This window comes from Leucopleurus acutus, assembly GCF_964270905.1.
Source record: "Leucopleurus acutus genome assembly, chromosome: 17".
Classification (NCBI taxonomy): Eukaryota; Metazoa; Chordata; class Mammalia; order Artiodactyla; family Delphinidae; genus Leucopleurus; species Leucopleurus acutus.
In genome coordinates, this window is record NC_139159.1 from 62,794,076 (window position 1) to 62,807,252 (window position 13,177).

The 13,177-nt window shown below is 35.9% G+C and overlaps 1 protein-coding gene across 2 annotated transcripts in view; it reads right to left on the bottom strand.

Moving 5' to 3' along the window:
- RAD21 (RAD21 cohesin complex component) overlaps window positions 1-13,177 on the bottom strand; it is a 49,684-nt gene that overhangs the window by 5,005 nt on the left and 31,502 nt on the right. For both annotated transcript variants that reach the window (XM_082858965.1, XM_082858964.1), the window contains exons 3-11: window positions 11,334-11,463; window positions 9,648-9,747; window positions 7,357-7,463; window positions 6,855-7,061; window positions 6,267-6,392; window positions 5,808-5,930; window positions 3,821-4,044; window positions 2,438-2,597; window positions 1,864-2,009 (exon numbers count right to left, since the gene is read on the bottom strand). In XM_082858965.1, coding sequence (XP_082715091.1) covers window positions 1,864-2,009; window positions 2,438-2,597; window positions 3,821-4,044; window positions 5,808-5,930; window positions 6,267-6,392; window positions 6,855-7,061; window positions 7,357-7,463; window positions 9,648-9,747; window positions 11,334-11,463 — 1,323 coding nt within the window. The remainder of the gene's footprint in view (window positions 1-1,863; window positions 2,010-2,437; window positions 2,598-3,820; window positions 4,045-5,807; window positions 5,931-6,266; window positions 6,393-6,854; window positions 7,062-7,356; window positions 7,464-9,647; window positions 9,748-11,333; window positions 11,464-13,177) is intronic.

The following is a 13,177-nucleotide window of genomic DNA, read 5'->3' on the forward strand; positions in this document are numbered from 1 at the left end:
CAACTGGATGAGTATATAAGAGAGCCTAAAACTGCTTAGTATTAAAGATATACAGGAATATTTATAAAGAATAAACCAGAACCCGGAAGAGAATAGAGTCTAGGAATAAACCTATGCACATATGGTCAATTAATTTAGCACAAAGCAGCATACAATGAGGAAAGGACAACCTCTTCAATAAATGGTGTTGGGAAAACTGGACAGACACATGCAAAAGACTAAAATGGATTAAAAGACTTGAATCTGAGACCTGAAACCATAAAACTCCTAGAAGAAAACATTGTTGGTAAGCTCACTGGTCCTGACGACTTTGGATTTGACACCAAAGGCAAAAATAAACAAGTAGGACTTCATCAAGCTAATATATCTGCAAATCATTTATGAGATTAATATCCAAAATATATAAAGAATGCAACACAACTTAAGAGCAAAACAAACTGATTAAAATGGGCAGAGGATCTGAACATTTTCCCGAAGACAGCAATACTGATGGCCAACAGGTACATGAAAAGGTGCTCAACATCTCTAATCAGGGGCATGTAAATAAGAACCACAATAAAGCATCACCCAAAAAACAAGAGATAACAAGCGTTGGCAAGGATGAGGAGAAAAGGGGAACCCTCTTGCACTGTTGGTGGGAATGTACATTGGTGCAGCCACTATTTATCCAAAGGAAATAAAATTGCTATCTGAAAAAGATATCTGCACTTCCATGTTCACTGCAGCATTATTTATAATAGCTAAGCTATGGAAACAACCTAAGTATCCATCAACACATAAACGGATAAAGAAATATGATATACGTGCACAACGAAGTATCATTCACCGTAAGAAGGAAATTCTGCCTTTTGTGACAACATGGATGGACCCTGAAGGCATTATGCTAAGTGAAATAAATCAGAGAACACTCAATCCTGCATGATAGATATATCACTTACATGTGGAATCTTAAGTATCTTAAAAAGCTCACACTCACAGAAGCAGAGAGTAGAATGGTGGTTGCTAGGGGGTGGGGGAAATGAGTAGATATTGGTCACAGTCAGTTTTGGGGATCTAATACACAGTATGATGATTACAATTAACAATACAGCTGTCCCTCAGTATCTACAGGGGATTGGTTTCAGGATCCCCTGTGAATACTAAAATTTACAGATGCTCAAGTCTCGTACTGCAGACAGCCCTCAGTATACATCCATGGATAAGGAGGTTCAACTATATACTATGTACTTGAAAGGTGCTAAGGGTAGATCTTAAAAGTTCTCGTGACAAGAAAAAAATCTAATTCTGTGAGGTGATGGATGTTAACTGAACTTACCATGGTAATAATCATTTCACAATATATACATCTATCAAATCATTATCTATTGCACACCCAAAACTAATACAATTTATATATGTCAATTATATCAATAAAACCAGAGAAAAAATGTTCCATCTTGCTGACAAAGTTATTATTAGCAGGAAGTTTGTTTCATTTTACTCACAACGTACTTAACAGGTTCCATATGCTGCTTTACTTTTCTATCTAGACTGTCGGATTCACCGTGGGCTAATATGGGCTAATGTTTGAGAAGTAAAGTAAAAACCAGAACCAAGTTCAGAGTCAAGGAGTCCACATTAGCCAAGGATGCTCACTTTAGTCCACTGTGAAGCAGAGTCAGAAAAACTCCTAAGAACACCTCCCACTTACAGGACATTGTGTTTTGATCCTCAGCTGTCATTCTTTCTGGACCCATTCCTTACTATTTTCTGCCCAAACCAAGACACTTCAAAAGGTCTCCTTAAATAACACTTGCTGTTACTAGGGATCTAAAACATTGCCCGCACACCCACACCCCAAACATCTTGGAGAGCTGTGCTTACAGGGATCATGGGTTCTGGGTCCATCTGTCCCACTTTTCGCTTAACTCCCTGAGGTGGTGGTGGAGGCATGGCTGACTCATCCAGGTTTGTTCTGCTGGTCTCCATTGACTCCTGGAGGCGGCTTGGCTCTTCCAAAATGGGCTCATCTGCAATCGATCATATGAAGAGGGGACAACGGTCATGCAGTCCTCAACATTCTAGAACCATTTAATACTAATATGCTAAGACTTTCCCTAATGAAGAAGGCTGAATAAAATTTTACCTCCACAAAGGTTACTAAATTTATAATACATTTAAAGGTGGGAAGAGGTTTTTAAAAGGACATGTCCCACCTCCAGTCCAAGGCAGGAGAATCCTTTAGTAGACTATCACTCGGCCAAGTCCTAGGCCTCAGACCTTTCTGAAAACTTCCCAGCTAACAAAGGAATCAGAGAATATAAGGCATGTATTTCCCTGTCCAAAAGTTTGAGAATACGTCTTTGTTCCTGATTTCTTTTACTCTGGCAATATATAGGTAAATTCTAAGCCAATGTTCACTGCAATCGTATCAGGGAACTATTCCAGTGGAACAGACCGATGACGTCACGCTGCTGCTGCTGAGGCTGCTGGTCCTCTCTGGGAACCTCCGGATTTTCAAATTCTTTGAGGAATTCATCCAAATTATCAGCCTCTCCTCCTTTCCTCCTTTTTCTAAGATCTTCTGGTACTAGTGGTGTAAGACAGCGTGTAAACAGCTATTAAATAAAGAAATAAATATCAATTATAAAATCTCTACTATAAATCACATGAACTGAAAACCTACCACTGGCATTACTATTTTCCATAAGTATGTTTTAACTATCTGTATATATAATTTAGCATGATTTCTACTTAATGCTATATTCATGCTTCATTCTACTTTATAATTTGAAATCCTCTATGTAAAAATTATTTTCACTTGCAATTTTAGAAAAGTTGAGGATGAAATTTTTAACCATTGTCTCATAACTTGGAGATAACCCTAAAGTTCTAAATTTACTTACCTGCAGTTTATTTTCATATTCATACACTTAAAACAATCTAACTGAAATCATACCCAACAGCTTTGCATAGTGCCTTTTTCACTTAATATTGTACAGTAATTTCATGAACTATCATTTCTAGTATTTTTAATGATTGAATATTCCACTGAGTGGAAGTAAATATATATATGTGTGTGTATATATATGCCACACTTGAATGATTCTTCACTATTTTAAGTTTCTTTTAACTGTAAATAATAATTAATGGACATCTTTATAGAAGTGGCTTTTTCCATATTTTAAATTACTCCTTAAGAAAAATTCCTGACAATGAGACCACTGAGTCAAAAAAAAAAAACCCACTTCAAAACCTTCTTCCAAATGATTCCACGATTGTGCTTCCAATATACAGCAGTTTTACCAAAGCCTTGCTGCTTTAAACACTTTATAGTAAAAATCAATTGGTTCTATGATGCCTCAGAACTTTGCTTTAGAATAGTCTGGAACCTAAAGTGAGCAGAAAGGGCCTGTAAGTGAAAAAAAACTCTCACAAAGCCAGATTTCTGTACTGTGGGAAAAGCAGAACGACCCCTTGTTTTAGCCAGAAAGCAGCATCTGAAGATTGCAGACTGGAACCACAGTACACACTAAGGCAACAGAAGTGGTAATGTATCATAGAAAGTTGAGGAGAGAGAACTGTTATTAAAAACATCAGTGGCTTTTTAGAATAGTGAAGATTAATTCTACATCTTTTAGAAATGCAGGTGTCACTTATCATGATCTTTCAGATCAGGTTTATGTTCAGTATAGTGTTGTTTAAGGGAGGAAAAAAAAGAGAAGATGCTATATCACTGAGCAATACCTGATCAAAAATGATTCAAACAAAAGTTTTTAAAGTTTATTTTACAAAATGATCAAAATCTGTATGAAATTTAAAATTCTGCACACTATATTACCTTCAGTAGTCTGTTATTCCACAAAGGCTGAGCAGGTAAAGAGAAAAGTTTTTCCACTCCCCCGGTCTCTTTCCACATCATCAATTTCTTGGTGGGTGGCGCCAGATCCAAAGTAGTAACAATATCGGAGTAATCACTAAGCTGGGCTCTAATCGTCTTGCTATCCAACTCTTTGACACTGTCAACAATTAGCTTCCTCTTCCTCTTGGCTTTTGTTTCTTTGACTGGCATGATATAAGAAAATAAGGTCATTTTTTCTGAGGCCAGCATGAAACATACAACTACCAGATTTGGTCTCATTATATTCCTGCTTTTCTAACACCTAGAGGAGAAGTTAAGCTTTCATGAGGGTAGAATCTGTTTTAAGTGATGTTTCCCAAGTACCATATAGAGGCTAGCGTACAATAGGTGTTCAATAAAAATTTGCTGAATGAATGAATGTTGACTTTTAGCACAAAATGAGCAAAATAATGGCAAGAGCCAATTCATTTTTGCCCATGTAGCTTTACATTGTAAACACATCACACCTGGTTCAGAGTTGGGCTCAAGTCCTGGGTTCTGCCACTTATTAAGTGAGTGACCATTAAGAAAAGTTAACTTCATTTTGCTAACCTCTTCATTTTCTCACTTGACATATGGCCAACCACTTATAGGGGATTGTAAAATATTTAGTATGATGTCTGACATAGATTGAGGACTCCATAAAAGGTTGCAACTACCATGATTTTTATTGGAAAAGTTACAATTCATGTATGGCAGCTGCACAAGCAGCGTGATAAAGTGAAACAAGCCCAAACCCAGTCAGACGAACCCAGAACTCCATCCTGTACACTTTTTGTATCCTCATTTCTAATCTTTACTAAACTCTTACAAAGAGGTAACATTATCTCAATTTCTTAAGATACAGAAAAGCTCATGGTATTAAATAAATTCCTCAAGATTTCACTGTCATACATGTTATATACCCCATAGGTTTTTAAAATATTCATGTGGTTCAAAATTCAAGATTCAAAAAGATGTTATACAGTGACAGCCTCTGTCCAGGCCCTGTCCTCCAGCTACTGAGTTCCCTTCCTTGAAATTAAAAAGTTCAAGTTTTTGTAACAGCTGGCTAAGCTCAATTATCCTATTTTAAACACTGCAGTATATGTCCCTCTTACCTTGTTTATAGATCTCTGTAATATCTGTCAATAATATAGTATATAATTTACTTAATTACCCATGTTCCCCTATTATTTAAGTTCCACAAGGATAAAGACTTGTTCATTTTTATATTTTTAGTTCCTAAATATAGCTACACAGTAAGTACTCTTTTTAAACCAGAAGCCCAAATCAGAATTTTTGGTGATCAGATTCTAAGTAGGAAACCCAAAAAGTTAATCTTGTTTTACTTAGAAGTAATAACAGTAACTTGAATTATACTGTAAATGACTTAAAGTATTCTACCCCATTGTACCCATACACCATCTAGAAATTTTAAAGTTTCACATCCAAATTACATACTGCCTCTTTTACTCAGAAGCAGCACCCCCAATTAAATATGCTTTGCTGTGCTTCTTAATAAGCAGTATAAGAAAAATACTGATTTTAGAACCTTTGATATTTCCAGTTAAAAGTATTTTTAGATTTTCCCAGATTGTAGCCTAAACCATACACAGAAATCTAGAATTTTGGAAGATAACTGATCAATCTTGTACTTTACTGAAAAATGCCTTGCAATGCTTTCTGTTACACGTGACCTATTGGCATTTTTGTAACCCCCAAAGACTACGATATTTATTAGCAGAAAGCTTGTTCCATACTTTTATTTCACAGCAACTTGTAAAGATACTCTGTAAGATATTCGAATTATAAGTGAATTAAAGTTTCCATAATAGATGACTAACAAAGGAGAAAAGAAGTTTAGTTATATTTAAAATGAGCAGCAGATTAGTGGACATGAGCCAGAACTAGAAAAAGTTCTAAGTCAAAAAGTTTGTTTGCTCACCAGTGATATCAATAGGTTCCAAAGCAAACGCTTCTTCCTCATTTGGAACAAGTGTTGTTTGATCAGTCATAGTTGGCATCGGTTCGACAGGATCCACTGAATCAGGACTATCAGGCCCACCCACTGTAAAAGCAGAAATTTGGTCACAAAAGGCTTGGCTATTTAATAACATATATCCAGCAAATGAGGGGGAAAAAAAAATCCCTTTGAGTAACTGAAAGAAACCCACGGGTTCCAAAGAAAAAACACTTTTCTAGTTATAAGGAGGTCTCTCCAGTTGACCTATTGCCCAAAAAAGGGGGCGGAACACAGGGTTAAAGAGACTCAATCATAAGCGCTGTTTTTAAGGAGATTTACAGCTCATTAAAAGCTGAAACTTTTCGTTTTTGGTCTTCTACAGTAAATATCTTTTTGGATGCCATACGTCATGCCCAGGATCACTGAACATGAAATGCTTACTTGATACGTTATCATCCTCATCCATGTCATCATGCGCAGGCTGTTCTGGCAACATCACCCCTGCCTCAGACAGGGCAGGGGGATCGTCGAAGATACCGCCGTCATTATTACTAATAAGTTTGTCATCTGAAATACGGAATGTAATTTAGTTACAATTTGAAAAAGAAATGCTAAAAGAACAATAGCCAATCACTGGAAAAATAATGTTAAAATGGATTAAATTAAAAAATTTAAATCTGTATTCATTATGCATCTGTTCTCTTCAAGGTAGTACACAAAAGTATAAAACACTTAACATATGAAAAAAAATCTCTTAATTTTAAAACATATATTTACTTAAACACAAATAGAGCACTTCGAAGAATTAGTAAAACTTAAAACTCCAAGACAAGCAGTTTTAAACAAAATTAGGTATTGTTAAAACATTTTTAGGCTACAGGTTTACAGAAAACTTTTACTGAACCAACTGGTGACAATTCACACATATATACCTAGAGAGATGCTCAAGACTAAGAATTAGCAACTGCTCTAAAACCCCGCAACTAAATAAAGAAATCATGTTAGAATAATCACCTTGTTGTGACTTACCTAATATACCACCATCATTTCCTTCTCCAAAATTGTCATCCTTATATTGGTCTTCATATTCTAAATGGTTAATCTTCTCATTCAGATTGCTGGTGCTCTGTTCAGGCTCTAATAGGAGGTTAGAAGCACCAGTGCTCACTAACATGTCATCATCCTCGAAAGCGCTACCTTCTCTCATTATTTCACGATCATCCATTCCAAAGTCACCTAAACAAATTTTAGTTGGTCATTAGTTGAAAAAAAGTTAGAAACATCACCGAATCAAAAGAAAATGGCTAATGATTTATTTTAATTATAATGTCACATTTGCTTACTGAAGTCTTATTTATCTTTGAATATTAAAACATCTAGTTTAAACTTTAAATCTTTATTATATTTCATGAACTGATTCTGGTGCATGAGAAAATTCAAATATAAGATCCAAATTTAGGTTACCCTAAATATATTACATAACATAATTTTAACATTATAGCTAGTGGCTAATGATTTGTTTCTCTATTACCAAAATCATTTTCTTGTAGAATACTGATGTTTCCAACTTCTTCTCTCATGGTTATCTCTTCCACTCTACTCTGGTTCAGGCTGAACTGCTGGGCCACATCGATGTCACTTTAAGAGAATTTCAAATACAATGTAGTCTCAAGTCTCATTGTAATGTATTTTTAAGGGAGCACACATCTCAATTCTTTATATAAGCAAGAAAGAAAACCATACATACAACCTATGGAGCCTAAATATTTAATATTAAATAAATACAATCCAAGAATCTAAATGATGTGGAAATTAATTTGTATTTAAATTTTAAAACTGTAGGGACTTCCCTGGTGGCGCGGTGGTTGGGAGTCTGCCTGCCGATGCAGGGGACACGGGTTCGTGCCCCGGTCCAGGAAGATCCCACATGCTGCAGAGCGGCTGGGCCCGTGAGCCATGGCCTCTGAGCCTGCGCGTCCGGAGCCTGTGCTCCGCAGCGGGAGAGGCCACAGCAGTGAGAGGCCCGCGTACCGCAAAAAAAAAAAAAAAAAAAAAAAAAAACAAAAAAAAACTGTTAATGACCAGCAAGCAAAATATAATATGCTGAAATCACTACATAAGGCAACATGGTATACAGCGCAAAAACTTAGAGATGCATGGGCTAGACAGGCATGGGTTTTCATCAGGGCCCTGCAACTTACAGGCTATGTGAACACTGAAGTCACTGGCTTTTCTGAGACTGTTTAGTACAAATGTGGAACACCATCGACCAAATTCAGAATGTAAATACTTCCAAACAAATCACCAGGTTTGTTCAGCAAATAAATGGCAAGGACAAACACACAAAAAACATGTAGCTCTGTTACAGGTTCTTACGAGAGACTTCTGAGACATATCAACCAAATGCAGGCTGGAAACTCTGTATAGACCGTAGCTGAAACAAAGCAGGGCGGGGGGAGCCTAAGCGTCAACTGGGGGCATTTGACTGCTGATTGTATATTATATTAAAGAATTATTGTAATTTTAAAAAAACTGTGGTAGTGTTATGGCTTTGTTTTAAAAATTCCTTGCCTCTAAAGAGATACATTCCAAGGTATTTACAGATGAAATAAAATATTTGTTATTTGCTTTAAAATAATCCGTTGTTAGAAGGTCAATTGGAGAAATACAGCTGAGACCTTGAGCAATGTGGGATTTAGGGATTTTGACCCTGAAGTCAAAAATCCACATATAACTTTACAGACAGCCCTCTGTAACTGTGGTTCTGCATCCACTAATTCAACCAACCTCAGACTGTGTAGTACTGTAGCATGTATTTAGTGAAAAAAAATCTGCACATAAGTAGACCCTCCCAGGTGAAACCTGTCTAAGGGCCACTGGTACACATGAAATAAAACTGGCAATATATTGATAATGAAAGAAGCTGGATGATCAGTACCTGGGGTTCATAATATTTACTAATCTCTCTACTGTTTAGCTATGTTAAAAAATTCCACCATAAAAATATTTTAAAAATAAAATAGGAGTATAAAGAAAGGGAGGAAAAAGTAAAGCAGCCAAATAGTGCCTAGCACTAATTAACACAATAAATGCAAAATAAATCATAAATTTACTCCTATAATTAAAAGTCAAAGATCATTTTTTAAAAGAGCAGACAAATTTGTCAAAAAATAAATGGGGATTGGTGTAGAGGGTTTCTCGGATAACTGTGCTACTCAATCACTTGGAAAGTGACAGTCACTTCCCTGTCATGGTAATCATAGCTGAATTCTGAAGACCTGAGAAGAGGGAAACAACATACCACAGTATTCTGCTGTAATGGCCATCTCTGTACAACTTTCTCTTCTTAAATGTTGTGTGACAATGACCCTTTCTTGCTCTTTATAGAAAGTTATCTCATATGTTTATTAAAAAAAGAAAAGAACAAAAATTGTGGCTGAGTATAGCTTGGCCAAGATGATAAACTGGTAGATGACTTTACTATATACCTCTGAAAAAAATCATGAAGCAACAGTTCAAGTTTTACTGATGTCATTATGTAAAGCAAACAGCTAGACTGCTGTTCAGTTTACACAATGGCCTAAGCAAATCAGAATTCTCTTAGCTGTGTTAAAGCTGGCATCTTCTACATGATCTTATAGAAGAAACACTTCTAGGTTATGTGTTTCATATTTATACGCTAAATGAAAGCACATGCATTCTAGCTACATGTTAATGTAATGTCAAAACATCCCAAGAAAACTATGCATTTGGTAAGCCAATAATGTTTTTTGCACACCAAGTCAAAAAAAAAAAAGAAGAGACAGAGAGAGAGAGACATACTCTAAGTCAGGCAATGGCTGATCAAAATCATGAAATTCTTCAGGTAAAGTAATAGCATTGTAAGCAGCTTCTCGATTTTCCTCAGGCAGGTCAACAACACCTGGAAAAGAAACGGTAAGCTTGAAGACCTGTGGCTACACCAGAGATTATCAAGGGGTCAAGGAAGGTAAAGTCAGTATAGGGAGGGAGGGAGACACAAAAGGGAAGAGATACGGGGACATATGTATATGTATAACTAATTCACTTTGTTATAAAGCAGAAACTAACACACCATTGTAAAGCAATTATACTCCAATAAAGATGTTAAAAAAAAAAGTCAGTATAATTTCTTAAGGTTATTTTCCAGAAGGGTTGATAATATTTGCAAAGTACCACTGAAGCTCAAGTACTTTTGTTTTTTTAATAATCATTAGCCACATTACTTGTGTTACAAGAGGTCAAAGCACTAATTATGCATTAAACTGAGAAGTCTTTAAAAGGACGTATCAACAAGTAAATAAATATTAATAACAGTTTTCTAAATAAGCATGAAATTTATGAGGAAAAGGAATGACTGCAAAAAAATACCCCAAATGTTAAGAGGAACTGGTTATTTTAGGAAAGTGGGATTAAATTATTTCAATTTTCTTTACATTTTCCCCTATATTTTTCAAGTGGTCTATAATAAAAATGCATTGCTTTACAAGATAAAAAGAAACAAAACATGTTATTTAAGCAAAATACACTTAGTAGCCACATATAAGAAATCATCGGCCCCCGCCTAAATATTTTACTTTTAACCAAATCTTAGATCTCAAAGATTTCACTATTTATATATTAAAATAAATGGAAGTATAAGAATATAACAACAGTAGAAATTACGGTATAAGGCATCTCTCCTACACATTGAGATTATTTTAATCAGAATAAAATTTTGTCAATGCTTTAAAAAATTATACAATAGTAATTATCTATGCAGATGCAAGTTTGGTTGCTAGAGTCCAATTTAGAATCAACTATTACCTAAAACAAAACAACAACGAAGAACTATAGAGAACATTTAATAAAGTCTCAACAACTTAAGCTAAAAGTGAATTTGATTTTAAGACTACACTAAGGGCTTCCCTGGTGGCGCAGTGGTTGAGAGTCTGCCTGCCGATGCAGGGGACATGGGTTCGTGCCCCGGTCTGGGAAGATCTCACATGCCACGGAGCAGCTAGGCCCGTGAGCCATGGCCGCTGAGCCTGCGCGTCCGGAGCCTGTGCTCCGCAACGGGAGAGGCCACAATGGTGAGAGGCCCGCGTACCGCAAAAAAAAAAAAAAAAAAAAAAGAATACACTAAAATTATTCAGGAAAAAATTAAAAGTCTAATATTTTCTTTCCTGAGCTTTTTAAAAATCACAGAACAATTAGTTTTCCACACTTCAACCTCTGATGATTGCTGAAAAAGGGGTTAAAAGAAAAAGGCAACTCCAAAGGATTAACAAAAAAGGTGTAACTGTCATAATTCCATATGTAGAACAAAAATAAAATCGGTTTTCTCCCTTGAAACACTGCCTCTCTAAGCTCTGCCCCGTTTTTAAGGGGTTCCCTGTACTGCAATTAAAACAAAACAAACTACGCTCATCTAGCATATTTGCTTAGCAGTTTTTAAACTAAACACGATTAACTCCAAAGTTAAAAACAAAACAAACAAGTCAACAATACCTGGCCGAAAAGCCATCTTTATCTTAATGAATGCTTCGTTACAGTCTGCCAGGAGATATTTGGCTTTTCTGTGATAGATTCGAACTACTCCCAGTAAGAGATGTCCTGACGTTCGGAGTGCCATCTTCACCTGTGAATTAACATTACTCTAATTTATAAAGTTAATTTTCTGGATTTAGAGACTACTTCAAAGCTTGTATGTTGTGCAATTCATAAGCAATTTATATCTCTCCATACTTTTAACCATTTATTTGAAGTTACCTCACAATCATGTATATTTTATTTCTCACTGCCTTTACCTGTAAATTTCCTGAGTATACCCAAAGAATAGACTGGCAGAAATTCATGAATGAATACAGATGTGAAGGTAGCTATGAAGCAAGTATTAAGGCAATCCATGAACTGTTGTCATTAGCACATTAAGAAGTATGTGGCACTTTTGGTTGCCAATCTAGAGTCATTGCTCCTTGCTGGCTAACTGAACTCTGATTTTATTTGGGAAGTGAAATGTCCCCAGGCTTGAAGGATGACTGTCTCATTCTTCTCTGCTGGTGCTCGTTTTTGAGTGGGCATGTAACCCAGTTCAGCCAACGAGAAGTTGGCTTGACTGAGCCAACTTCTCAGTCAAGTAGGTCGGAGAATTTCTGAGAAAGATTTTCCCAATTAAAACAAAACAAAACAACGAACATCCCTCCCCCCTTCCTTCTCCCCTTCCTGCACTGTGAGTAGGTGGGGCCTGTAGCTGCCTGCAGTACCCCCGTAACTGCAAGGCTGTCTGCATGAGGACAAGAAGCCACTAAACTAAGAAAGGTGAGTCCTTGGATGACATCTTTGAACTGCTGAACCTAGATCTTCCTATTTCTAAACTTCTAGTTAAATAAGACTGTTAATTTCCTTATTGTTTAAGCCACTTTTCACTGAGTTTTTATTACCTCACTCGAAAGCATACTAACTGATAAAGGATAATGGTATCCATCTTTCTTCACAAGAAAATACATTCCTCAGCCTGTATTTTATCAAGGTAGATCTTGATCAGTGCTTAGGGGGATCCAGTATGTGGGATGAGACAGAGTAGTTGGAAAAGAATGAGAGAAGTAAATACCCAATCTAAATAGAATGATTCAAAATTCCTCTGGTTATAATAAGAATTTTTTTTTTTAAGAACAAGAAAACATGAGCTCAACTTTACCAGATTGTTTTCCAGATAACACCATAAAAACATCAAATTTTTAAGTAGCAAAGAAAGCTGTTAAATATTTGCTTAAAGTTTAAATTATGCTTAGTACACTATGTTACTTATAACTTACAATGTGTTGTCTTATTTAATATGGGTACTCTCTATAGCAGTCTAGAATCCTATTTACAATAACTCTCAGGCTCTATATTTATGGTCACATCTCATAACAGCATAAATTATGAAGTTTAGTGTTATAAATTCTTAAGTATCTAAAACTGTAATAAATTTATAACTAAATTTATAACTAAATAGTTATAAATTTATAACTAAAACTAAATCTAGGACTTATCTGATGATAAATCCCTGATATGAAAAATAATACCCAATTAAAATACTGCTCATAATGGAAAATGAGAATCTCCCTTTATGGTGTAGTCTTTGGAAATTTAAAATTACTGCTGACTGCACCTTCACCTAAGAAAAAAGGAGGGAAAAAACCCCCAATCTTGGCATGCCATTACCTTGTCCAGAATTAGCAACTTTTAAAAGGTGGTGTTTAAACAAAAACATGGAGATACAGAGAAGAGAGTAGCGGTTACCTTAGGAGAAGGGGTGGGGGGAAAGGCAAAATGGCTAAAGGGGATCAACTGTATGGTAATGGATGAAA